The sequence below is a fragment of the Syngnathus scovelli genome, chromosome 3, assembly GCF_024217435.2.
Source record: "Syngnathus scovelli strain Florida chromosome 3, RoL_Ssco_1.2, whole genome shotgun sequence".
NCBI classification, from domain to species: Eukaryota; Metazoa; Chordata; class Actinopteri; order Syngnathiformes; family Syngnathidae; genus Syngnathus; species Syngnathus scovelli.
The window spans coordinates 18,608,329-18,634,847 of record NC_090849.1 but is presented as its reverse complement, the minus strand read 5'-3'; the positions used below and the strand labels follow the sequence as shown (position 1 = coordinate 18,634,847).

Genomic DNA, 26,519 nt, shown 5'->3' with positions numbered 1-26,519 from the left:
ATAAACATCGCGAATGTTTGAGTTATCATCCCAACGAACTACAAATCCCATTCAACACTGTGATTACGTCACATCCTTCCCAGCACTGCATCCGGAAACAGGAAAAGAAATCGAAAAGGGGTAGAAATAAAAAGAAATCACAGCGCGCAGGTTAGTATCTGTCTCACTTTGCAAGTTGCGAGCATCGACATTAGAACTTACCTTTTAAAATCCACACATGTTCGCATGTTTCGTTTGCTGAACTTTCGTCTTTGATGCAACTCAGACCGTTACCCGGCTACTGGTTAGCTGATGATGCTAACCCCGTTCGAAAGTCTCGCTTAAATCACTCACGGAGGCACTCAAACTTCACGTATAATACTAACGACAGATGAATAGAAACGAATTGTGATAATGTTGCGGACGTGGAGCTATTTTTTTCGTTCGTTTTGAATGATGAACAAGTAGCGAGCATCAAATTAGTAATTATTCTGAAGGTGTGACGTTCATTTTACTCACTCATATCGGCGAGTATACGTTATTTACGTCTGTTTCAGCTCGAATTCATGCTACGGTGCCTCCAGTTTAGGCTGGTGGAGTAGTTAGCTCGGAGTTCGAAACCCGTCTTCGGGCTTACTTAGTATGTGAAGTGCAATGATGAGAGTTTAAGTATTAAAATTTCGAGTGCGAATATGGTTGTCAACGCACATATGTGATTAACACGCTCCACTGAATGTATCTACAAACTAAATTGGGAATTGACTGCCCATGATATATCAGGGCACCAAAGATAAAATGCAATATAATTAGTTTTACACTCCACGACGTTTGCCCTAATGTCTCCCACTTGTCACCGAACCACTGATGCACGATTCTTTCCCCAGCACCATGATTGAAATGATGCGAGCATGGGTCCAGTACATAGTGGAGTGGTGCGCCAAGGATCCCTACGGCTTCCTGACCAGTGTGTTGCTGGCGCTCACGCCCCTCTTCATCGCTTGTGCGCTGTTGTCGTGGAAACTGGCCAAGCTGATCGAGGTGCGTGACAAGGAGCAGAAGAGGAGGCAGCGGCGTCAGGAGAACCTGGCTAAGGTGAAGAGGAACTAATAAGATGGCTGTGTGGAGGATGAAGGCCCGCCCACCTGTTGCCTTCACCACCGCTGCAGATCCTTTAGGGCAAGGATAGTGCGCGCCTGCACACCACTGGTCGAACAGTGTCGAGACGGACGTTCCCGTCGGACTTTCCTCAGCAAGAGTCTGTTTGACATTTTTATACACAGGTTTGCTTGTCATTGTGTGTAGCATTTGCCACACATAACATTCCTTTTTTAACATCTTCATTGTGTTCAATTGAAATGAAGCCCTACTGTACTGAACCAATTTATTTGTAATCAATAAAGTTTTCATGGTTGCTTTAAAAAAGGTCCAGATTTTTAAAGTTTGTGAGTATGTACAATAATGTGATATTCTGAGGCCATCTTGCCCAGTCAAAGTTACATTTTAAATTTGATAATGGAGGCAATAAACATTGTGTGTGTGTAGGTCCTTAAGACATACGTATATTTCCATAAGATAAAATGTAATGCTATTTTTTGTGACACTCTGCGATCAAACTAAACCCTCCCAACATTGTCAGGTGCTTGTGTAACATTTAATAGCATCATAAAACACAGTTTCCTAATTTCTGGATGTACAATTTTCTTCAAACAGGATGCAAATAATGTTTGTATTGCTTATTAACACCAAATTAATTGCACTTACCTGCCACTTCATTAGCAGCATAATGAAAGAGCTCTGATACAAGAGCTGAATGAAAACAGTCAGCCTTTCTTTCTGTGAGATTGCATTCTACTGCCAAGTGGTCTAAGTCCATACCACCGTCTCTTCAGGCTTCCTGTTTGGGATTAGGACGCCAGGAGCCCGGCTGGAAGGTGTTGGCGGTGCTAGTGGGCTCCTTGCTGAGCTCCTGCTTGCCAAAGCTGGTGGCGGCCGCATGGCCCGCGGCCACAGTCCTGGATGGAATCGCCACCAGGCCTTCATCGTATTCCTTCGTTCTCAGGGCCAAGTCTTTCTCCTCCACTTCCGTGGCCTTCAGCTTGATCTGCTCCCTGTAGGCCTCATTCTTCATCAGCTCCTGCGTGCATGCACACCAATCATCATTTGGACACAAATTGGATTTTGTGACAAAAATTTGCTAGCCAGAAGATAACAAGAGATAAACCTAGAGCGATCGATAGCGACAGAAATATATAGAGGGATAGATATTCTGACTCCATTTTTCCCTTTTTTTTTTGGAGGGGTACACAAAGCAGCATCTGCTCACATTTACAAAAAAAAGCAACTCAAAGTAGCAATGCCAGGAACAAATGCGCATTTATGACAATGAGTGAAACGTCTAATTGTCCACGCTTGGAAAAGCCTGCTCAACCAACATTCCTACTCTAAACAGCTCCCCCCTCCCTCGCCATCACTTGAGCCATGTCATAAAAAGACCGTGCCGACTGGGCTGCTGCTGCGGCGCGCTGGCCTGGAAAAGTGAGCGGCGCGGCCAAAAAAGCGACACTTTGGGGGGAGAACGGAGGCAAACATACCAAGCTGCTTTTCCAGACTGTTAATGACAGGATTTAATCCAATCAATTTATGTCAGACTTGGACTGGGAAGAGAGACAGAGAGAGGTGACAAGGGGGTTTAGGGTAAATGTGCCGGGAGTGAAGTCTTGGTCGGTCCAGCTGTCGACGAGCGGACACGAGGCAAAGAAAATTGGAATAGAATGTTCTGGCACAGTGGTGGGTAGGGATGGCACAGGCCCGCTGGCGAGGAGAGGCGGCGATCGAGTGAGCGAGGGATTTCCTACATCGAGCCACATTTTGTTTGAGGCCCAAACCGTTTCCAGCATTCTCGCGTTTAAAGAGCAATTAAAACCCGGAGAGAGCAACACAAGGGAGAGGAAGGAAAAAAAAGAACCAGCGTTCAACATTCCCATCTAGGAGAAAGCCATAAATAAAAAAAAAGCCAAACCGACACACACAGACCTTCTGCATCCATTTTGTACAGCTAGCTAATCTTCATTAACAACAATCAACAGTAAGAAATCATCCGAAAATTAAATACTCACATGAAGTACCTGAAAAATCAACTTCAGCGCATTCACGGGCTTTAACTAGGACATGATGTTTATTTTAATGCTGCTCCCAAAAGTTGCTCGTTCGAATGCGAAAGATAGAAACCAAATCAAAAGCCTCTCCTTTGCCTTGAAAGCCCACCCCCCAAGAGTCCAAGCATCATCGCAGCAGGGATGCTGCTGCTGCGGTGGGGTGCTGGCGGGGGGGACGTACCTCTACAGAGGGAGCCTCCTTCCGTCTGCCTCGAATCCAAGCTGCAGTAATAATAATAATAAAAAAACAGATAGTGAGAACACCCACACAAACAAAACATGCAGTCATATTTCAAAATGGCAATTATTTTTTTAAGGTGCTGCAACCTCTTGTTGGGGCAACCTGGTACTCATGTGGAGTTGTTGTGGGTCCAACGCTCCAGAAGGTGGATAATTCACAATTCAAACATTTGATGTCTGAGCTACCGTTGTGCGTTACAGCTTATCTCGTGAGACCTCAATTCATTTAGCATCCCTTTATTTCCTATCGGAGGCCAACTAGTGTCCTAGAACAGATCACGGTGAGCAATGGAGGAAGGAAAACAGTTGCTCGAACCAGTTGGACCACTGAGAGTCCTGGAAGAGAACGGGCGGATCCACTCTGATTTCGGAATTTGAAAGCGCACACGCTCTGTCATTTCTCATCAGTACCTTTGTCCTCTTTCCTCACTTCTCCTGTCATATCACTGCACTTTTTTTTTTTGAAAGGAGCTCTATTTTGGCTGAGCTGGCTGCATAGCCTAGCAGGTTCAAGGAAGCCAAAGAGAGAGTGAGAGAGAGATTCTCCAACTCTTCCTCCAGCTAGCGCTGGGGATTCTGGGCCCTCTTTTATCCCTTTTCTTATTTGCATGCTGATGAAAATGCATGAGGGATGGGGCGAAGCGGGATGAGGGGTTTAAGGTGGATAAAGCCAGCCTGAGACAGAGGGAAGCGTTTGTATCCACTTGTAAGGAACGCTATTTTACCGGCACACTTTTATAAAGCTGGCAGAAGGTGTCTGATTAATAAAAAATAAAAAAGCATTCACAACCTCCATCTTGTAACGCGAGTGTGGAATTAAAAGAAGAAAAACAAAAGCGAAGGCCTCGATTTGATGCTTAGAGAGGGACTGGCGCTCACCGTCCCACTCGATTGGTATGCTGCCTTCCGTATATTCGTACTCTGCGGGATTTGAGGCCTCCACCATCCTCTTGGCACGGACGAGTCTCCCTGAAACAAAAGGAGAGGGCGTACGAGATGATGCAAAGCGGTACAAACAAAAAACAATGACAAGTCTCACTTACACACACACACAGACACACACACACACACACACAGGCCCCCTCCTTGTGCGCACATATAAATACATGGAGGAATGACAGCGCTGTGACAGACCATGGATGATTACCTCGTGGCCCCCGGGCCCTTCTCCTCAGATCTCGCTGAGTGGCTCCAAATCTGGGCTAAGCCTTTATGCAAATGAGGCTCCCTTTCACCCGACCAACCACGGCCCCCCTCCGACCGCCTTTCGCCGACCAGCTCTACCAATGGCGGCGCCGCGGCTAACAATGCCCTCCAAAATCAACATCAAGCCGCGCAGGAGACAAAAGAGGTCAGATATCAGAGGGAACAGTAGGGGAGGAGGGGGCAGGCACGAGCCGTGCGGAATATTAAGTGCGCCTTTTCCCTATCTGTGTACGGCACGAGGCTCGCCGGCAGCAAGGCCGCCACCAATTATTTTGGTGGAAATCTGCTGATTAGACAAGTTTGGCTGGCACACAATGACACGGAGATGGCGACGAAGGAGGAGGGCGGGCGGGTGAGGATTAGGAGAATGAAAGAAAACGCCTTTGTAGGGCGTGCAGGTTTTGCTGTCTTTCCACAGATTTAGCCTCACAGGTAGTCAGTCGCACGTTTGGCCACCCCCCCCCCCGCTGAGAGAGCATAAGCGTTAGGAGGTAAAAAGGGGACGGTCGATATGAGAGCTAGAGTGATGATGCATGGCAAAACATGGCTAGCAGGAGAGAAATAGATGGGCAGGGAAAACAACACGCTCCAAAACACAGACAATCTGTCAGGATTCCATCAGCGTACGGCGGTAGCTGACTGGATGCAGACTGATGGCCTTAATATTTGGATCTCTCGGATACACGTACAAGGGCACCAAAATGGCAGCGTTTAACGTAAGTGTAATTTAAAAGGTCATTTATTCATATCTTTGTTGTTCGTCCTTCGGATTCGCAGACGAGCACTGACTTCAATTTAGATCGATGATTGTATCTTAACGTCAATTCAAATGACAGCAATATTATTTTAAAGACTTTCATATTATCGCCAGCGTTAGCCTAGCGACACTTAGCACGCCGCTGTACCCCAAAACGGAAAGGCCCATTACTGTACCACATCAAATTGTACTAATCTGTTTAATTAGGTGTTGGGTTATACATATGTGATGTCACGATATGTACGTATATATAGCCGCATTATGAACCCTTGGGATGAAAGTATTCCCTTTGTAAACACGCCCATAACGGTCCCAACCGAAGGTTATTGCGCTAGCATCTTCTCAGCATGTTTACTGTTGCTGTGAAAAAAAAAAAAAAAAAAGCCGCTTCCAAGCGTATACGCTTCTGTAATTATGCCTTACGAGTTTGTCTCTATACTTTATGTGCCCGCCTATATAGTAATCAGGTCAGCTCATTAGGGCTAGCATTGCTTTGGTTCTGCTTTGGTTACGAGTAGAGTCACAAAAGGGCCTTGTCGGCTCCTCAGCTTCTTCTTGATACACAGGTCAAGATACAATCATACTTGTCTACCAAGAAATTGTTTTAGAGAACATGCCCCCCCCACCCTCCCCCTCCATCTCCACCCCCTCCATGATTGCAGAACAAAAACAAGTGCCAGCAAACGAAAGACTCTGGTCTCCACGCGTGGCGAGCAAATATGTTTAACAGGTATGCTAATTATAAACTGATCCCATTCCATATTTGCATTGGGTGTGGTGTGGGTGGCAACGGTACAAAAATGGTACCCCCCCCCCCACTAACACAAGCAAAGCGTTTCGCTATAGCTAATGCCGAACGAATACGCTTACTGAAAATCAAGTAGACCGTCTGTATCGCTTTCCTCGGCTAGGTTCCGACATGGTTCTCATGTCTCGTTACTTTTGCAGCATGACTAAACCCCTCGGCCCACCGAGGCATTTATTCACGGATTTGAATAACATATCCAGTGTGTCCATATATCTCTGAAACACAGCGGATTCTCCCACGACATATACACACTGGAAGGGGGTGGGGGGGGGGGCGCTTCGTGAGCTCTGCTGGTAACCTCACATCTAGGACAGCTGCACAAAAACACGCGCAGGCCGTGGTTACACAACCACCCCTAGAAATGATGCAAGCAAAGGCAGCAGTTGTCCTCATGAACAAAATACTTTACAGTGGATTGTTACTGATAGTGGTGAAGTTACGCACAAATAAGCGTGTAATGTACAGTACACGGCAGCTGTTAAAGTGTGAGCATGACCACTGCTTGAATTTCTAGAGTATTTGTTTATTTAAAAAAAACACAACATACACAGTGAGCTCAAATCAAATTTATGGGCAGCCTTTTGAATTTTTTATGTCATCTGTTAATTTTCTTGAGTAGGTACTTAACAGCACTAGCCAAACTGTATGTGATTTGTTTTTCCTAATGTTTACATAAAATAATGTAAAACAAAATTAAATCGTGTTTTTCTATGACAATTATCTGAAAAACTGACACATTTTATTTGATGTTTTTTTTCTTGAAATACCAAATATTGAATTATCAGTCCTGGGCTATCTTCTTGGTGTCATTTATAATTTGTTGTTATTTAATTCCCTGTTGCAAAGATACTTATGAGTGGAATACATGCCATGTGACCGGCCAATCAAGTCATTTTCCTGGTATAATTAAATAAATATTCCCCCATTTAAAGGAAATGACATTTCATGAATCTGTTGTTTCATGTCTTGATGAGAAAACTTGCAAGATATTACATCAAAACAAAACATCTGTAATGGAATGAACTAGTTTTAAAAGAGTTTTTGCTTGGCAAATTAGCTACCCTCACTATACGTAGTTGTGCTTATGCCTGAAAAGCAGATTACCATTATAAGGTGACTTTGACCTGCCTTCGTTGAAGCCCATAAACGCAAAGGACATGAGAAGACTACGTGTTGCAGTGTTGTGTGGATTTCCATTAAGACGTATAATAGCTTGCATGTGAATCACATAAAATTGCTGCTTGATGAAAACCCAACGTTTCCTGCACTTTAAATGTAATTAGAAAAGCTTTTACAACAATTTAATAGAGGGCTTTTATTGAGAATTAGATGAATGTAATAATATAATAGCTATTGATTGTTATATATCATACAGTCCTATAAGTGAATTGCATTACAATTACATCTCATCGTCATGGTAGTATATTGTCCTGCCCTCTTTAAACCCAACCAGTTAATGGTTTCCCCATGTTAAAGCTTCATTTTGTTTTTTTCCCTCCTGTGGTCAAAGTGCATGTTTAAAAAAGCATTATCTAAATTTGTTTCTTTCTCCATTTATATGATAAAAGGTCCCTTTTTAGTCCGCATAAATGATGTAAGACAACAAGACTATTATGTATTCTTGAGTGGCTGTTATGGTTAAATCTTGACACAACAATAGGAAAATAAAATAATAATAATGTGACCCACAGAATGAATGGCAGATATTTCAATAACACGCTTCAGTAAAACTTGGATTTTGACTCTTTAGACAAATGACTGCATCTGCCAACAAAATATATATTTAATTTTTTGTATGACCATGACAACATAGCATGATGAAAATCCCTTCAAACTCATTTATCCAACTATTTTTTTTTGAAGCGCTTGTCCTCAGGTGAGCCTGACCTGATCATGGCTTTGGATGAGAAACAGAAATTGGATTAGTTGCCAGCCAATCACAGGGCACGCTTAAAACTTTTCAATCTCATCTATCACTGTAGGAAATGAAAATACATCAAATTAGCAGATTTCTTTTCTTTCTTTTTCTTTCGCTGTTACACCTTCCCTGAAGGCCTCTAGTGCCCCCCGGAGGAAAGAAACCTCCAGTTAAAATTGAACTCGAACAACTGACTTTTGACTTTGTGCAATTTTTTTTCTGGTCATTCAATCAAAGTGGGACAGTTGAGGGCCCCCTCCCCCCTCGTGGAGAGAGAGGTGAGAGAGGCATGAAGGGTGTTAGCAGCTCTCGATCTCAGCGGGACCCTTGTGACAGCTCTGCCTCCTCATCACTCACTAGGGGGAACCTACTTACCAATATGCACGCACACACACAGGCTGGTGAACAGGCAGATTAACCTGAGGGACAGGAGTGAGGGCGCTGCCTCTCACCGTGAAGGACAAACAGCGACATTGCGTCGGGGAAGAGGGGGTGGGCAAAGAAGGGGGGGTTGGGGAGGAGCTCCGGCAGCTTTAGGAATGAAATCCCCGCTGCATTAATATTCATGAGCCATCTCACCTGTCTGAGTGCAACTCGTCTGCCAGCCCCCAGGTGGGGGTGGGGAGCTAGGGAGGGAGGAGACTTTGGGGTGGAGCGATGAAGGAGGTGAGATGGGGGTTGCCGTGGCAGCGGTGTGGCGTGCCAAATTCCAACGGCAGGCACGCCTTCGCGAGAAGAAGACGGCGTGTGTGTGCTCTGAGGGGGGCTGCTCTTTGAACCCTGAATCCACCCTGCTAAACTCAATCACCTGCGCCAACTCACCCGCTGTCTCTTATACACAGACACACACACACACAACCCCCAACTTGACACATCATCTCCCAGGTGACTCCTGCCGGGGGCGACCTAAGAGTTATTTTTTTTTTTCCATCTCCGCAATGTCGTGGCGGGTGTCCCTAGACTGTCAAGCGCTCACTCTTTTGATGGCTCCCGCAGATGTCAGCGAAGGGGGAAACAACCCGACTGGAAACATCTGCAGAGAAACTGATAAACAAATCATCTCTCTCCGACGGGTGGACCAACGCCTCGCCGGAGGAGCACCTGACTCGCAGCGGGGGGGAAAAGTGGGGAAGAAAGCGCATATTTCAAGCCTTGAAAAAATAAATGACCACCCGTAGCAGCTTGTAGTTTGAACCTGCAACCACTAGACCCTTTGAATCATAATTTGTTTATGCATTTTCAAAATAGTCACTGAAAAATAAGGGATGGAAATAAATAATAAAAAGAAATAAATTAAATCAATGCCTAAGGATCCCCACCCGCAAGACCTGGATGAAGCTAGATGAAGCGGAAAGTCAGGGTTTCCGAGCTAAAGCTACTACCTCTCCAGATAAGCGGAGCAAAATGGATGGATGGACGTTGATTAAAATAATCATTAGTTACAGTTAGAATGAATTGAAAATATCAATAGTGCTTGGCAAATCTTACTTATGGATGATCGAATCAGAATCGGCAGCAAAAAAAAAACAAAAAAAAACAGAGGATCCGCACTTTAACTATACCGTGGGGAACCAAACTGAACTGGACCACCACGAGCAAACCGAGTGCAGCAGAACAAAAAGGCAGATTGAAGACACCCATCTGCACGCCTGGACCGAGTCTCGTTTATTTCATTCCGAGGGAATGGACAGCCTTATGATGATGGAGTGATCCGATAAGCATCAGTGATGCCAGGGAAACCAGGTAGCAATCCGGACTCTCTTGCCTCCAATCTCTAATCTAACCGGGAAGGGAGGGGTGTGTGAAGCCCGTAACCATGGTTACCTATTAGCTGTGAGCCTTGTGACGCAGAGAAAGGGTTTAAAGGAAAAGGCCAGCCGTTGTTTTGCATCCGCTGTGGAGAGAGAGGAGGAGCTTAAGTGTAAAGTAGGCCCGCTGCCGCTTGGGCTGGATTTTTTTTTCCATACTTTTTAAATTCAGCCCTCATTCTGTTTGTCCCTGCCGCCACTGAAGCCACTGAGGCTGAGCAAAATAATTCATACAGAAGTAAAAGAAAAGGAATGCTGATTTCCCCCGAGTGTCACTTTTAACTAAACGCAGGCACGCTTGTGGGGAACAGGGATGCGATACCCCCGCTCGCTTAAGACCACCAGTCCTCTTGAAGTCAGACTCCTCAGTATTGGAAGAAGGGGGGGAAAAAAATGGTGGCGAGCCAGGAACTCAGCGTCCTTTTGTGTAACCCTCACCATGTGTATGATGTCCATACACAGAGCTGTCCACCCCTCTCCATTCACCTCCATCACGCTCATCAAATCCCCTTCCCATTAACCTGCCTCCACCTTCTCCCGTCTGCCCAGTCCACCCACTCATTTCACCCTCTTTCTGTCAGAAAAAAAACAAAAAACGCCTTTCACGCTCACCATTCTTCTCCTTCATGCCATCCGCTCTGTAATTTCACCCCGGATGTCAGCACTCCCGTTGTTCTTTGTCAGTCACTTTCTTTTTTTTGAAGTCTCCTTCTCTTTCCACCACACTGTGCCTTATCACTCCCGCTTCCTCTATGCCTGTCTGCTTCATTAAAATATTCAGAATAAGTCGGGACCTTTTGTGACAAGAAAGCCCTCCTCGGGTGGCGCAACATCTTGCCAGCCCATCTGAGATTAGAACACCTCGGTTGGTGAATTGCATCTCTGCAGAAATAAAACCATTGCTATCCGTCGCCCACTTTTGAGTCTGCGGGTGTACCTAATGAAGTGACCCGCGAGCGTACGCTCAAGTTCAAGGCTTGAAGTGTGAACTGTGGTGACATTGGCAGCATTGCCCTACTTGTGATGCTCTCCCACTGGAATATGTCGTCTTTGATCTCAGCTTGAGCATCCATCTTTGCAAATGCCTTTTTAATTTAGTAGTTAAGCCACTCCATGATGCTCCATCTCACACACACACACACACACACGTGCCCACACTTGGCAACCGGCACCGTGCAAGATGAGCCAAACACACTCGTGTCTCCATAACGATTAAACAACCTTCATTTAAACCTTGTGCACCGCAAAGCTGCTGATCAATTAGCGTGATTTACTGTAGCGGGTCTGGACAACACCGATGCGCGGTAAACGGCACCTTGATGTCCTACTGTAGGGTAGACCTTCCTTCATGGCACCCGAGGGAGGACTTGTGGCAAAATAAACAGCCATTTGGACCGGCGTCTCCCTCCGCTGCGACTCTTTCCATGAAAATAAGCGGCTTGAATCAACGATCTGATGACACGCGGCCATCTGTTGTTGTGTTAAGTGTGTTAGGGCATGAAGCGGGGAGGGGAAAGAAAAACACACACGCGCGCATGCAATCGCCGATTCCTTTTAAATACAAAGCCGATACAAATGCGCGCACGCCACAGAAACACGCACCTCCCTCGCAGTCCCGAGAGTCGCCCATCCTGAAATAGCCGAGTGCAGGCCTTTTCAGTTTGGACTTGATAGGTGAGAGCTGGCTGATCAAATAAATAATAGACAAAAGGCAGAGGGATGGTGATGGTGCACCTTTTTGTCTGACACAGCGTGGTGCACCTCTGAGGAACCTCTGAAACCCTTTCTTGCTCCACACACAGGGAGAGGAGAGGAGCGATAGATTAAAACTGCATGGCAGACGCTGCTAAAAATGAATAGGGCTAAAAATACTCCCCTTTTCAGGCAGACATGAAAGAAGACTGCCTTTCCTCTGTCCGGTATTGAGCAGCCATTGATTCCCCGAGACAAAAGGCTACACCTCCTCAAAGAGGTGAGAAAAATAGCAATCATACAGGCAATTATTTTCAAATGCGCCTGCAGCGGCCGATAATGTCAGCGCGCCTCCTTTCTTCCTAAATAGAAAAAGGAGGCGACGGCAGGCGTCGGGGACGGCAGGCGTCGGGAACTGCGGGCGCGCCGCTGAACCGGGGCTTGTTCGTCACCTCGGCTTTCATCTGGTTAGCGTGACACGGCGCCCCGTGCGGCGGGAGGCAGAGCCGGCCGGGCCTGGGAAGCGAGCGCACAAAAGCAAGGGAGAGAGTAGAATGAATATTGATTCCGTATTCATGCGGATGGAGCCGACTACAAGGGTCGGTCGGGCAAGACCAGTGCCCGTAGACAAGCATCTGCGGGGCGCCGTGGTCGGGCAATAGGACGGCGCTGGGTATCTTCAGTTGCTCCCTCTCCAGGCATGCACTTCACACTGAGGCCTGTTCGTTTTGATGTGAGGCACTGGAAAGGGTAAGGGGGGAGAGTCCAAGCCATTCCACCATACTGAACTACTCTTGTGTACTGAATCGCAATCTCGGCTGGCAAGGCTTCAAAGGGAGAGAAAGTCGAGAGGCGGCAACAAAAGGAGAACTGGGGCCAAGGGGAGGACGGACTCGCTGGAGGAAAAGAAAAAAGTCGGCATGAAGACACAGTGAAACTCAGGCTCGACATAATCATAAACAATAGAAGAGGCCCAATGAGCCACATATTATTGTCCCACTTAAAAATGAGATTTGTTGATACCACAAGTTACAGTTTTTAGGTAGTTCTACTAAACAACTGTCCTATATATGATCAAAACAACCTCGTGCTTTTTGCACCAACAAGGCGGGCGTGTCCTTTCAGTCCTCTCTCGGCACAACTATTAAAGTCTTCATACATAGTTTACCACACGCAAGATTGCTTACGCCCCAGTTTTCTAAAGTTAACAGTCCGAGAGAGGTAGAAAATGGGAGCAGCAAAGCATGGATAAAGGTAGGAGGATGGACCACAAGCACTGGGGGATGAACAAATGAATAGAAAGAAGGAGGTAGAGCGGAGAAAGCTTTCGCTCACCCTGCCCGAACCGACGGCTGGTATGCAGCGGTGAAAAAAAGCTCAGCGGTCCAAAGCCTCAAGGCCACGGGCCCACGCTTGGCCTATCAGTTTAAGATCAAAAAGAGCTGGCTTTAGCGAGACATATGGCCTGAATAATGCATCTGCTTTTATTTTCACCAGCTTGGACCGGGCAGAGTGGCAAGAAAAAAAGGACATAAATATGGACAGAATATATTGCTTTTTTTTTTTTTTTGGGGCAATGCATCGGCGTGCTCACACGTGCGTGTGCACGGCGTCCAGCGTTCTTTTTTCTCCAGCAAGCCGGCGGTGTCAGTCATTGAGATTGGCCAGTCAAACGGTGGCCTGTAGCGTGATGGGAAATGGGCCTGTGTGATGTCTCATTTGAATAGTCTGACAGCCCGCAGCCTTGTAATGAATTATAAATATGAGGTGGGCGCAAGTTTCCCCAGCAAACTGCAAAGAAAAAGGTGAAGCACAAAGTCAAGTTCAGTCAGAATGAAACCATGCGTGCAAGCCTGCTGGAGGCTGGCCTCTCCGTCTCCAGACCAAGACGTTAACTTCACAAGAAGAGTTCATTATTACTAAATGTATATAATCTATTTAATTAAAATGCATGCCATATTGTCAGAAGATGACATAAAAAATAATTTTGTATGTAATCATCCATCCATTTTCTATACTGCTTATTTTCATTGGGGGTGTGCTGGAGCATATACCAACTGACTTCGGGCAAAAGGCAAGGTACACCCTGGACTGGTAGCCGTAACAGGAGTCAGCATTTTATCTGCTATGCCTTTCACACAGAACTCAAAGTCCAGTCTCATGCAATGTATACAAATTCAATATTTGTGCTAGAATTGCGTCATCAATCACAGGCATCATCCAGACTCTGTTACCGCTCTGACAATACCTCAGATGATAGAAAATTGCTGTGTCAACTTCATTCCATATTTTTTGGGGCAGAGGAATTTATTGACAGTAAACTAGAAAAAGAGGTGGAAAGTAGGGTTCTTAGAAATGATGTATGTAAAAGGGCTTCTGACACTAAATCAAAGGCTTAATCATATGGAAAGGTGACGTGGGCAAAAGGTGAAATAGCTTTTACAGGTAGTTAAAAAAAAAAGGCTTCTGATAGCACCCTCTCAAATGTCAAAAATGACCAACTTGGTCCCTTCAATTCTGTCAGTGCTGTATATACAGAACAAAACGCTTATAAGCAAAATGCTTATAAGCTTAGAGTCGAATACATCCTGCAAAACCGGAAGCTTGACAGGTTGGACCCCACCATTCTGTGTTGATACATAACACCAACAAATGAAAAAGGCAGAAAAGGTCATTGGTTGACTTCAGTTCTTCATTTTGTGTTGACAACGCAACAACAGAGAATAAAGGTGAAAAAATGATACAACCTCTGAAAGATGAGATTTGTCAGGTAGGCTATGCCACATCATTCTGTGTCATTCTGTGTTTATGCGCATCAATGCCGTTTATACAGAATATTAACACTTCAAAAACGAGGGTGGGGGGCAGTTTTACATTCAATGTGAGGGGTTAATTGATTTTCAGGTTAATTATATGGAGGCCCAAAATGGCAATCATCCATTAATCCTTTCATCTCTTAAGAGTTATTGTTTTTCAGTGTTTTTTTCTTTTACAATTTAATTTAAAAAAAAGAGCTACAGTATACATGGCATCTATTTACTGAAATCAGCAGATGAATAACTATTGAGCCTCGTCCTCCATCTAGCGGTACACGTGAGGTACTACAGAGGTGAAAAGGCTGTCAAACCAAGAGTGCATACACTTTTGAAAGTTATAATGGCAAAATTCTCGCAAAATCAACAAAACATTGATGACAAATCGATCATAGATGTTAATTTGACTAGGGTGAAACGTTAGGCTAAATTGCATCGACCTAAATTCAACACGCCATTACATGGCTTACCTGTCCATGTCTTCTGTTCGGGGATAATGTAATATTTATTCCCCAGGTGGTCCGTGCCGACGTGTTCCCGTACCACGCCGAACGTCCTCCGCAACGCCCCGACCATTTTATTCATATTTGTAGGAAAGGGGAAGGTTTTAGTTGTCTTCTGTGCACCCTTGCCAACAGGGTTGCGCTTTACTCCGGTTGTTTATGAAAGACTTCCGGTAGATGGTCAAGTGTAAATAAACTGAATGCTGGTTGGCCAACTTCAGCATGGGTTGTCCCTCGGAGGGCGGGGCCAATCTTGAACAAACCGCCCTCCAATTGGACATATGGCGGATTTGCAGAACCAATCTGCTCATTTCTTACCGGAAGTGTTTTTTTCCCCCTTTCAAAATGGCGTTGTATCGGTCGCAAAATGAAATTATAAAGAAAGCCACTTAATTAAGACCTTACATTACATTGTAACGTGGATGCTACCGTTACATATACAGCGATGGATGAGCTGTAATGTCAAATAGTGTGACAAACTTTTTTTTGTTAGAAAACCTCAATTTTACGGCAGATAGCATGCCAGCTCTTCTGTTAGCATCGAACAAATCTTGCATGTGCACAAATTTAACCCCGTGTTATGTTTTCTTGAAACAATGCTGGATTATTTGGCAGCAAGGCGTGCCGGTCTGGATGACCCTCTGCGACTCAGGCGGGTGGAGGCGACGAGAAGGTAAACATAGATGCTCTGTAACACACCACTTGCCCTTGCAGTAGATAATGATCTTCTTTTTATGCATCTTAAAAGAGTACTAAGCCTGCAGTTGAATGCAGACAGGGATGTGGAGAGAATCCACGCAAATGGTGTCAATACCGTTGACATTGAAGTCATAGAAGGCAAATAGTGAGTAAATGTTTATCTTTATTTTCTAATTATAGTATATATATAAAATAATATATAATAATATTATTATTATGAATTATAGTAACCTCCCCCCCGGCCTATAGTCACGTTTCACGTTTTTCCCATGTGGAATTTATGCCCATGTTTTTACAAAAATAAAAAACCTCACTAATTTGCGTTCTTTAGTGCTCTTTATGGTTGAAAAGCAGAAACATGCCACAAGATGGCGCCAACGTACCATTTAATCATAAGAGTAATTTACAGGTGACTAGGAATATGTCCCCTGCATTTTTGTTTAGCATGTTGTCTGGCGGTGCCGATGGAGTGATTGTCATCTATGACCTGGAGAACTTTAGTGGGAAACCGCAGTACACCTGCAAGGCTGTCTCCACCATTGGAAGGTGAGTCTTGACCCCCATTTAAGTTAAGTTATGTCCAGCAGAATCTCTTTAAATCTTATATTATTCACACAATTAACAATTTTCAATATAATTAATTGTAGGTCCAGCAAGCATGCCCACAAATTCAGCGTCGAGACGGTCCAGTGGTATCCTTACGACACTGGCATGTTTGTATCCAGCTCCTTTGACAAGACAATGAAGGTGTGGGACACAGAGACTCTTAAGGTAACACATGTCACTCCCATACACGTGTGACATGGCGAGTTATTGGTGAGGCTGTGTACCGTATTAATTGATTCCCTCGAGTTCAACTGCTGTTACCGTGCATCCATTCATCGATTTTCCTATAGCATTTGTCCTCCTCAGGGTCACGAGTGAGCTGCAGCCTATCCCTAGTTGACTTTGAACAAGAAATGGGGTACACCCTGGACTAGTTGGGCAGCCAATTAAAACTCTATTGTAAATGCTGCCTCCAGAGTTCGTCAGGTTCATTCAAGATTGTAAATCTCTAAAAAAAATCTCTAAAAGTGCTAAATTCCAATTTGAAGGCGTGGCCGTGTCAAAGCTTCCGAATTTGTAGGTTCCATTGTACAGATTTGTTGTTGCCGCCCCCTTTGTCTCTATTTCCATTCTTTGGCTTCATAATTGCTTCATGCTTTCTGCCTTCCTATGCCACACTGTCGCAGATGGCCGATTCTGCCTTGAGCTACAATTTCACTGGCCTCATGGTTACATCACAAGTTCAAAGAAGGGTCAAGAGAAAAGAACCTACTGAACCTTTATAGCTTGTTGAGTTTTTTTGTGTGTCTCCCACAATTTAGGGAGTATGTTTATACAAACATAGGCTCCTCTGTGTGCCCCATTGATAGGCTGACTAGTGGCAAACTGACACATGGTGCAGCAACAGAGGCTTTTTTGTATTTGCTGGAGTATTTGCATGGTAACCGCCACAGCTGCACCAACGCGATGCCATTCGCGATTCAAAATTGCTCCTGTGTTTGTTTGCACGTGCACTGTCAAGGCTGTACAAACGGAACAGTAATGTTTAAATAGCTAAGGCCGCCACCAGCCTCGTTGTTGTATTGCAGTCAAAGGTAGGGACAATTTACTTAATAGTTCGCAGAACACAGTTTTGTCAATTTAAGGTAATTGTTTTCAGTTTGGTTTGGTATGCATTGAGTCATGGTTCATTCATTGATAGAATGACTGATGTCTGACATCTGACACATCATTGTGACAGTCTGAGGTTAAAAGTAGGTGAGCTGGCAGCAAGAAGTGAGATATTAGGAGGTTCAACATACTTTTCATATTTTGGGCAAAAAAAAAAGTTATTTTTAACAAATGTTGAAAAAATAATCAATTAAAATGTGGATTTTTTTGTAAACACCCCTCTTGTCGTTGTTTTCCCCTCAGCCCGCTGAAGTGTTTAAGTTTGAAGGCACCGTCTACAGCCACCACCTGTCACCCATCGCTAGAAAGCACAGTCTCATCGCAGGTAGATATTTGGGTGCATGCCCTTACTCATTAAAACCGAGCAGAATGAGCAAAGGCTCGGAAGTGTGACGCGAGCTGTTCTGTATGCTGTTGCACTACTACATCACCGAGCAGGAACAACAGGTTACCCATACCAGTTGTCTTAGTCATACATGTGCTTCAGAGAAAGAAAAAAAAAGTCTCTCTCTGTCCGACGACTGTTTGTAGATCTAGAAAAATCTTTGAATCAATCTGCTATTAAAAAGAAACTCAACAGTTGAATTTAATCGTTTTATATTTTGAAAGAATTTCACTTGCCCTGATGTGCACGGACTCCTTTGTTGAGCGCATCGCGGTTGTTCGTGATTAGCAGCTGTTATCTGTATCCTGATTCACCACACCTTGTTTCTGACAACCCTGGGAGTCCAGTTTTGGAGCTTCCTCCAAGCACCCCTCCCTTGTTGAACTTTGGTTTCGAAGGAATGTGTGACAGAATGTAGTTTTTAGTGTGTCTTTCTGTGTGTCCTATCTTATCAGTTGGCACCGAATATCCTAAAATACAGCTGTGTGACCTGAAGTCCGGTTCAAAGATCCAAGTTCTGCAGGGTTAGTGTGCTAGATGACAACACACACATATACATTTATTATTTGAAAGCTACAGTATCATCATTAAAATGAAAAGAAATCACTTTGTGCATCTAGATAATGTTTTTCACATTTTAAATTGAACTAGTCAAATCAATACATTTTCTATGATATTCTAATCTTCATCCCCACCTCAGGTCATAGAGCAGAGGTCCTGTCTGTGCGATGGTCACCCAGATACGAACATATCCTAGCCACTGCCAGGTAGGCACCATTTACAACCCACTTTGCTCCTACTGGTGAAATGCATGAATGAGAAGACTCAAATCTGCTGGAAGGATGGAGCTTTACAAGTTGGATTAATGGGACTTTCTTCTTATTTACATATGACAAACACAATTAATTGCAGCATGACATCTACTACACTGAATTGAACGCTATTAATTAAGCAGCTATTCTAACACTCAATGTCAAAATTAACAGAATAATTTTGGATACAGCTTTTACACTGGGCCTTGTTATATTGTGCAGGCGTACCTTAGGAAGCATCCGGTGAGTGTAATTCACCCCCAGAGACCCATCAAAGAGAGAAATAACAGGCAGCAGATCATTCCACCAGCTCATCTTGTCATTCCCCTCCCTGGCCATCTGGCCACATGGTAGCCTGAAGTCAAAGATGATGGCTGCACATCTCGAGCACTCCACTAGACGTGTCACCAAAGCATATGGTGGATGCTGGCCCTCCACCTGTTTTATGCTACATTAGACCTACTAATTAATCTAGTGGGACCCATGCGCCGCTCTCCCTTTGGAGTCAAAGTGATTTTGAAAACAACTGGCACAAAAGAGGCACGCGGTGACGCACGCCTTTGTGATATTTAATTTGGCTGCATGGTTAATCCCCACATGCAGAGAAATAACAATTAAAGGTAACAATAGGTATACCAGGCCAATTCTTCCTCTACAAATATAATTATGCTCATATTTTATTGACACTGTCAAAGAAAGATGGGTATTTAACATCTTATCTTGTGAAGTAGCTGCTATAAGTCCAACAAACATGGTGATTTGTCTCCTCCAGTGCTGACAGCAAAGTGAGAGTGTGGGATGTGCGTCGGGCATCAGGTTGCCTATTTTCGTTGGACCAGCACAATGGAGACAAATCAAAAGGCGCTTCTGAGGCAGGTATGCATTCACTCACTTAGGACATTTATTTTGTATTTTGTACACTGTGCTGCAGGATTTAGGCAAGCTATATGTATGTATGTTTCTGAACAGTATCATAGGCTAAGTCGCTAATCGTTAGCGTAATAGATCATGAGGAAAATAAATTGCTGTCACAATTGTAATTTTGAATTGCTTTTGTGACAGCAAGTTTAAATGATGCTATCAGGCTAACATAATGTGTTTTTCCTATCAATACCCAGCAAACACAGCCCACAACGGCCGAGTGAACGGCCTGTGCTTCTCAAGCGACGGCCTGCACCTCCTCACGTCTGGGACCGATGATCGCATGCGATTGTGGAACAGCGCCACAGGGGAAAACACCCTGGTATGTTAGTTAGGATTAATTGCAGTGTGTGTAAATGATCCTATCTCAACCAATAAGAATGTATATGGATAACCCGTTGTGGACTTCTTTAATTGGTCGCATGTGACAACATCGTCAACATTAAGGCCTGAGGAAAATCTGCCATTACTTTGAGCCCTTAACGTATCCCTCGGATGTAATGTATAGGGGTTGCTATTGTTTTTTTTGTTGTTCCACCTCCAAGACTCGGCATCACGTAAGAGGTAGAGAATCTTTCCTCAGGGGAAAACAGAGCAACAGTCTTGAGATGGTTGATAGTTGAGCTGAGGAAATTGAAAGGGCACAGTTGAACAAGTAGGACTGAGTACATTTTCCAAACATCCCTTTGTAGTGGCACTTGGTAGTATTTGGGACAAAACACATCTTTCATGATTGCCTGTTTTATTTAAACATCATTCCCTGGTTTTAGTATGAACGTAGTCTTCACCCGTTTCCCTCAGGTGAACTACGGGAAAGTGAGCAACAAGAGCCGCAAGCAGCGTCAGTTGACGGTGTCGCGGGGCTGCAGTCCGGAGTTTGTGTTTGTGCCGTGCGGTAGCTCAGTCGCCGTGTATGGCCTCCACACGGGTGAGCTGGTCACCATGCTGCGGGGTCACTTCAACTACGTGGACTGCTGCGAGTTCCACCCGGACCACCAGGTGAGATGTCCCCAAATGGCCAAAGATATCTCATCCCCCAATTGCTCCCAATGGGGCACTTTTGAGCCTATGAGAGCGAGAAGACATACCACTTGCAATGCATTGTGTCATGCCGGTTTTGTTTGTACTTTGCAGTGGGAATGCCGTCAAGCGGCTTTTCACTCATGGTTCAGGGCAAAGAAGCCACCCCTGCCAAGATGGCAATCTGTTGTCCCCATTTTTTTGCTTGTGTAAACCTTGGGGGGGGCTGTACTTGTCGGTAACAATTCAGCAGTCCTTCTGCATGTGTGTGTGTGTGTTTTTTTTTTTTTAGGTATTCATCCAAACATACTAAATACAGATGGGGAAACAACACAAAAATAAACTAAATACATCCAGGATAAATGCTTTCTTTTGTTTTTGACAAAAAAAATGTGCCTGTCAGAAATTGATGGAGCTCATTTTGTGTACATATAACTTATTTGTGTCTTTTCCCGGCATATAGGAGTTGTACAGTGCAGGTAAAGACGGTAATATACTTGCATGGGTTCCGGTTCTACGTGGCCCGGATGTGGAGGAAGAGTCAGATCAGGTGACATGATTTGTAATTTCCAAATCTGAAAATGTTTGTCGGTCCGAAATGATGAGTCATCTACTCACTTGCATGCATGACCATGAAAATCTTTTGGCAGGTATGGCTTTGGTCTATTGTGATATGACGTCATATGATAATCATGACAGGAATGTAAAACGTCACGCTGTTCTGCTCCACACTTGCATCACCACATTCTGTTTCAATATTAAGGCGGTAAATCCAAAGCGCTGTATTTTAATGTTGACACTTCATTTAACTGTCATTTTCAGGATGCTGCAGTGAGGTCGTCAGTGGACCGCGCTTTCCAGGACAACTGGAGCAGCGATGAAGACTAATGATGCTTCAAGGTTTCAGCAATGGACTCCAGCATTGTTTGAACTATGGTACTAGCAAATTAACAGATTGACAGATTCAAAAAATCATTGTGAAACAATAATCCTGACATCATGGTTTACTTAAGGATTAGTAATGATTGACTTGAGAGGACTGCTATACACATACAGTATTTGTCAATTCTCCTATTGTATTTTTACTAAACATTTTCTTCCCACCATCTGCAAATCAATGGATGGGTGTTACCTTGCATTGCAAAACATACATTACCGGTATGCCTTAAGTCATTCGTGGTTCAAATTTGCATCTGTGTTTATGTTGAAACTTACGAAAGGATATGAGTAATACCAAGCGAGGCCGCTCCCTGATGCCCCTTAAACATTTTCGCTTTTGTAAAACGTAATTATTTTTAAATAAACTGACTGGCCTTTTTGTGTCCTGTATATAGTTGAATGTGTCAACATTGTTTTGAGTACTTTTTCTATTTATAAAAATAAAACCTCTTGAAAAAACAAACAGCCTTGTTAAAAAATTTGCAAAAGTATGTTGAAAAAATACATCTTTGTTGAAAAATATTTTTTGTTACCAAAATCTGCCATCAATTAAAACAGTAAGCTGACAATTTAGTTACACTTTGTTGATAAAAATGTAAAAAAGGAATACAAATGAATAGATCTGATATAAAAAGATGTCTGTGTTTTTTCATTTAATAACAACCTTTTCATCAAAAAGTACATAAAGATTTTTTTTAATGTAAATACGTATATACAAGTTTATGTTTTGTGTATTTCTTTTGATTGAGAGTTTTTCGTAACCATCTAAAGGTGGAAGAAGTATAAGTACATTAATTAGTGCTATACAATGTGTGTGCGTGCGTGTGAATTGAAATATTGTTTTCTTATTCTTTTTCTTCAGATTTTGCAGTGTACTGTGTTCATGGGAAAATGCATACTGTACACGCTGTACCGTTTCTGTTCAATTATCGATCATGACAGAATCAGTGCGACTCATCGCATAGGTAAGGCATTGTGACGTTATAATGAGGCATTGCCGAGTCCAGGCACCGGCCAATCAGCAACCCCGAAGGACTCGAGACCCGCCCCCTTAAAAACGCCATAAATTTCCACGGGCGCGCGCATCATTAAGACGTGAACTGAGCTCAAGACTCACCTGTGCAAGTCGAGAGTCATACACGCCCCGACTCTTAATTCTTTTTTTTTTTAACCGCAGTTCAACGTTGGAAAGGATTTCTCACTGGGTGGTTGTAGGACAAATTTCCAGGTAAGACTTAATTTTTAAGCAGTGGAGTGTGTGGACGTGTGCGTTGCAACTGCTGCTAGACTTGTTTTACATCCCTTGCGACACCGCATCACAACCACAAACGTTCTTTTGTCCTTGCGATTGTCAATTTAAGATTGCATGTGACTCTAAAAGCAGGTATTTGGTGCTTTTCAAAAAGCCTCTTTTTTTTCTACCTCCGTTAATGTTAATTATAACTCATGCTAATAAATGGGCGTCGTTTAAGTAGGCGCTTTAATTTGCCCATGTTTGTACAATTTGTGCTGGTATAAAATGGTGCTTACTCCAGCCGACCTCCCAAAATTTGTTCTGTTGCCAAAAAGTCTTTTATTTTGTCTCTTGTTCGTACTTCCGCTATTATTTTGTATTCACGTGTACTTCCCGTCTTTATCACCAGAAACCTGCAGCGATTTCCCAATAAGGACTTCCGGTTTCCACTCTTCTGCATTGTTCCTCAACTGTATTCTGTCACAACTGGTCTTGTTTCATAGAACCAGTCAGGCCAGTTAGTCGTACACTGCAAAGTTGAAATAACAAGTTTTAACATCTCCAGTAGGACCGTTAATAAGCGTTAATAATTGCTTACACAGCAACTTTTTTATTTTTTATTCTTCCCTGCAAAATAATTTTGAAGAGCCAAGTATTCTGCCCAACAGAAATAAAATGTTTATCTGCATTTATGATTACTTCTTCCACTGTTAAAATGTTTGCCCAAGAATAGATTATTCAAGAATATAAATATAGATTGGTACTGTTTGCTGCGAGGCTGTTACTTATTGTACTGCTCATACAGTACTTGCTTTGTGTGGCCTGCCTTGTTGTCTTGCATGCGCACGAGCACGCATACCTTTTTAATTCTTGCTATTCAACGAAACTAAAGAGTTGGCAAGCCGAATTTTATTACCTTGGAGATATGTGATACAAATCAACTTAGTTGAAGTACACAAAACATGCTAACAGACCTCCTGTCCTTTTCCCCATAAGCTGACCTTGCAACAATGGAACTGCATGATATCAAGTCTTCAGTTTCGCACATGTATGATGACTTCATCCGGAACGCAGGTCAGTTCCTCCGCCACACAGTTTTTCTGTTATGGTTAAACTTCGGTCCTTACCCGTTTTAACTCCTGTCGCAGACTCTCGTACGGAGAACTGGCTGCTCATGGCATCTCCCGTCATGCAGAACATCATCATCATGGCGTACATCTACTTCGTCGTATCACTGGGACCCCGCATCATGGAGAAGCGTAAAGCTTTTGACCTCAAAGGGGTTCTGGTGGTGTACAACTTCAGCGTGGTGGCACTCTCGCTCTACATGTGCTACGAGGTGACTCGACATAAGCTGTTACTCATCATGCTCGCTAACGGCACGTACGCGATGTTGCCGCATTGGGTGCATGTTTGCTCGCTTGAGTGTGCAATATTAATGACTTAAAAAACATGTTGGAAATTTTGCTTGCCAATTAACTACAGTGTCTCTTTCTAGTTTGTCATGTCGGGATGGGGAACAGGATACTCCTTCCGCTGTGATCTCGTTGACTACTCTGACTCGCCACAAGCTACAAGGGTAAATATATTTACATGGAGTCCTCTGTTTCTCACTGCACCATTAAACCATAATTTGTGGTACAATGGCAGTCTAATTTCTTTGGAAACAAGTCATTTTGTCAGGTAATTTGATGCCTGGTTCACGAAAGCCGTACCTCCGTTAGACACTGTCATCGTTTTAAATTTAAGATGCATTCAATGGCCACTCAAAGTAGGAAGTCTCAAAATGACAGACATCCATGGAAAATTCAATCCATGCACCAAATGGTAAAGACGAGTATGTTGTCATAATTCTAGTAGTCGAGGTGTAAAGACAACCACGCTTAACACTAAAATAAAGCACAACTTCAGATTTGTAATGCAAAGAGAAGCGCGACAGTGTCACCTAGTGGTAATTTTAAATTTTTGGTTTATGTCTCAGTTTCAATTAGCACCTTCAGAAACGGATTTAATTAAACGTTTGTAATTCTGATAATCAACACATGGACTGCCACACAGTTAAAATTGAGTTTTGCTCTGTTTTGCAAAGACTGTCTTTTACATCATGCAGTCGTTTTTAAAAGTTGCAACTGGCTGTGTGACTAAATGCTGAAAGTGTCTCTGTCCAATAGATGGCAGAAACGTGCTGGCTTTACTATTTCTCCAAGTTCATCGAGATGTTGGACACGGTAAGTCGTGGCGGTTGCGTAGTCAGTATTGGATCAAGACAATTTGACAAATATTACAATTTGCCCTTTTTGTTCACTCTCCATTAAAGGTTTTCTTTGTGCTGAGGAAGAAAAACAGCCAGGTGACATTTCTTCACGTGTTCCATCATTCTATTATGCCGTTTACCTGGTGGTTTGGTGTTCGCTTTTCTGCAGGTAACACAAGCTCTCTACTTGTGGCCTTAGTTTCCATTTACGTGGTTTTTAACCATATACTTCACCCCGCCAGGTGGTATGGGAACTTTTCACGCAGTGCTCAACTGTGTCGTCCATGTCATCATGTACACTTACTACGGCCTGACCGCCTTAGGGCCCAAATACCAGAAGTACCTGTGGTGGAAGAAATACCTGACCACCATTCAGCTGGTACGTTACGTTTGCTTCCCCCGTTAAGGCTGGTTTTGCTCCATGTTGCAATCTCCAGATTTCTGAAAGTGGAAGGTTGCTAAATGAGAATACCAATGGTAGCCATTTTGTGTGAGAGTCCAAGGTCCTGACCCCCCCCTCCCCTACTTCTCGTGTACAGATCCAGTTTGTGATGGTGACCACGCACATCTCGCAGTACTTCTTCATACAGGACTGCGCCTACAAGTTCCCCATCTTCATCTACATCATCGGTCTTTACGGCCTCATCTTCCTCTTCCTTTTCCTCAACTTCTGGTACCACGCCTACACCAAAGGCAAGCGGCTGCCCAAGGTGCTGCAGGCCCAGATGTGGGCCCACCATTCAAACGGCGTCATGAATGGCAACGCTAACCACACCAAAGAGGAATAATTGGCCGCTCGGCACGGGGCTTTTTTTGTGGCGGACTGCTGCTCTGGTTTAGCTTTTTCTACTTGCAAAAAAGAGACAATCTTTATAAATTATGACCAGTTATATTTAACCCCAGACAAAGGGAACTTTTGTATTTTAATATTTTGTATTGACTGTATAGTTAATTAAGACGCGACTGTATAGTTAATTAAGCCATGGGAAAAACTGTCATTTATAGGGCTTCTCCAATGGCATGACTGAGACTCCATGACCCTGATGTGTGCAGTGACCCTCTTAAATGACGGATTGGTGTGATTTGTTTTTTTTCCCCCACATTTATTTTGTCTTGGTGGTTCACTATAAAGGTTGGAGGGTAATCCATGTTGCCTTAATATTAGTCTTTGCAAGGCTATTTTTATGGTCACATGCATACAGGGTAGGGTGTTTACTTTTATTTTAAATATTTCACACCTTGACGTTTGGAGTCACAGATCTGATGTTTTCAGTGGAATGTTCTCTCGAAGTGTGACCAATTGATCCCTGGAAGGAGAGCCAGAGGGCGCTCTTGTGGAGCACCAGGGCATTGTTCACGAAAAAAAGTTGAATGTTTACAGTGACAAGTCTTTGGGTCGGTCACAGGAGTGTCTGTGTATTATGATGATCTTAAGCTCCACAGTGAATGAAACGGCGCTCCTGTGATTGACAAAAGGAGATAAGAGTATGAGATCGCTGGTGGTGTGTATTTGAGAAGAGGGTTAGTTCGAATGATGCAGTTCATGTTCACGTCTAATATCCTGTTCTCAGTCCAATTGTTAACCATTTAAGACTTAAGTGCCTTGAAAAGTTGTTTATACTGTTTTATATGTATTTATATAATAAATGTTGACTCTGTA

The 26,519-nt window shown here is 43.7% G+C and overlaps 4 protein-coding genes across 5 annotated transcripts; 3 read left to right on the top strand and 1 right to left on the bottom strand.

Moving 5' to 3' along the window:
• Positions 1 to 38: 38 nt before the first annotated feature.
• Positions 39 to 1,401, top strand: smim15 (small integral membrane protein 15). Its single transcript, XM_049763965.1, has 2 exons — positions 39 to 150; positions 864 to 1,401. The coding sequence occupies exon 2, from the start codon at positions 868 to 870 to the stop codon at positions 1,084 to 1,086; it is 219 nt and encodes a 72-aa protein (XP_049619922.1). The 5' UTR covers positions 39 to 150; positions 864 to 867; the 3' UTR covers positions 1,087 to 1,401.
• Positions 1,402 to 1,608: 207 nt separating this feature from the next.
• ndufaf2 (NADH:ubiquinone oxidoreductase complex assembly factor 2) lies at positions 1,609 to 15,073 on the bottom strand. 2 transcript variants are annotated; one of them, XM_049763963.2, is made up of 4 exons: positions 14,847 to 15,073; positions 4,254 to 4,343; positions 3,316 to 3,356; positions 1,609 to 2,113 (listed from the first exon to the last, which is right to left on the bottom strand). In XM_049763963.2, the coding sequence occupies exons 1-4, from the start codon at positions 14,959 to 14,961 to the stop codon at positions 1,865 to 1,867; spliced, it is 495 nt and encodes a 164-aa protein (XP_049619920.1). In that variant the 5' UTR covers positions 14,962 to 15,073; the 3' UTR covers positions 1,609 to 1,864. The 2 variants fall into 2 exon arrangements, with proteins under 2 accessions (XP_049619920.1, XP_049619921.1); XM_049763964.2 differs by lacking the exon at positions 14,847 to 15,073 and adding an exon at positions 11,474 to 11,900.
• Positions 15,074 to 15,191: 118 nt separating this feature from the next.
• Positions 15,192 to 21,761, top strand: ercc8 (excision repair cross-complementation group 8). The gene is made up of 12 exons (XM_049763949.2): positions 15,192 to 15,552; positions 15,628 to 15,723; positions 16,023 to 16,124; positions 16,226 to 16,349; positions 17,538 to 17,619; positions 18,135 to 18,203; positions 18,380 to 18,446; positions 19,264 to 19,367; positions 19,610 to 19,734; positions 20,214 to 20,411; positions 20,896 to 20,982; positions 21,255 to 21,761. Exons 1-12 carry the CDS (start codon positions 15,476 to 15,478, stop codon positions 21,318 to 21,320), a joined length of 1,197 nt encoding a protein of 398 aa, XP_049619906.1. The 5' UTR covers positions 15,192 to 15,475; the 3' UTR covers positions 21,321 to 21,761.
• Positions 21,762 to 22,433: 672 nt separating this feature from the next.
• elovl7a (ELOVL fatty acid elongase 7a) lies at positions 22,434 to 26,519 on the top strand. The gene is made up of 8 exons (XM_049763953.1): positions 22,434 to 22,599; positions 23,602 to 23,679; positions 23,754 to 23,944; positions 24,104 to 24,184; positions 24,777 to 24,833; positions 24,923 to 25,028; positions 25,102 to 25,238; positions 25,399 to 26,519. The coding sequence occupies exons 2-8, from the start codon at positions 23,616 to 23,618 to the stop codon at positions 25,645 to 25,647; spliced, it is 885 nt and encodes a 294-aa protein (XP_049619910.1). The 5' UTR covers positions 22,434 to 22,599; positions 23,602 to 23,615; the 3' UTR covers positions 25,648 to 26,519.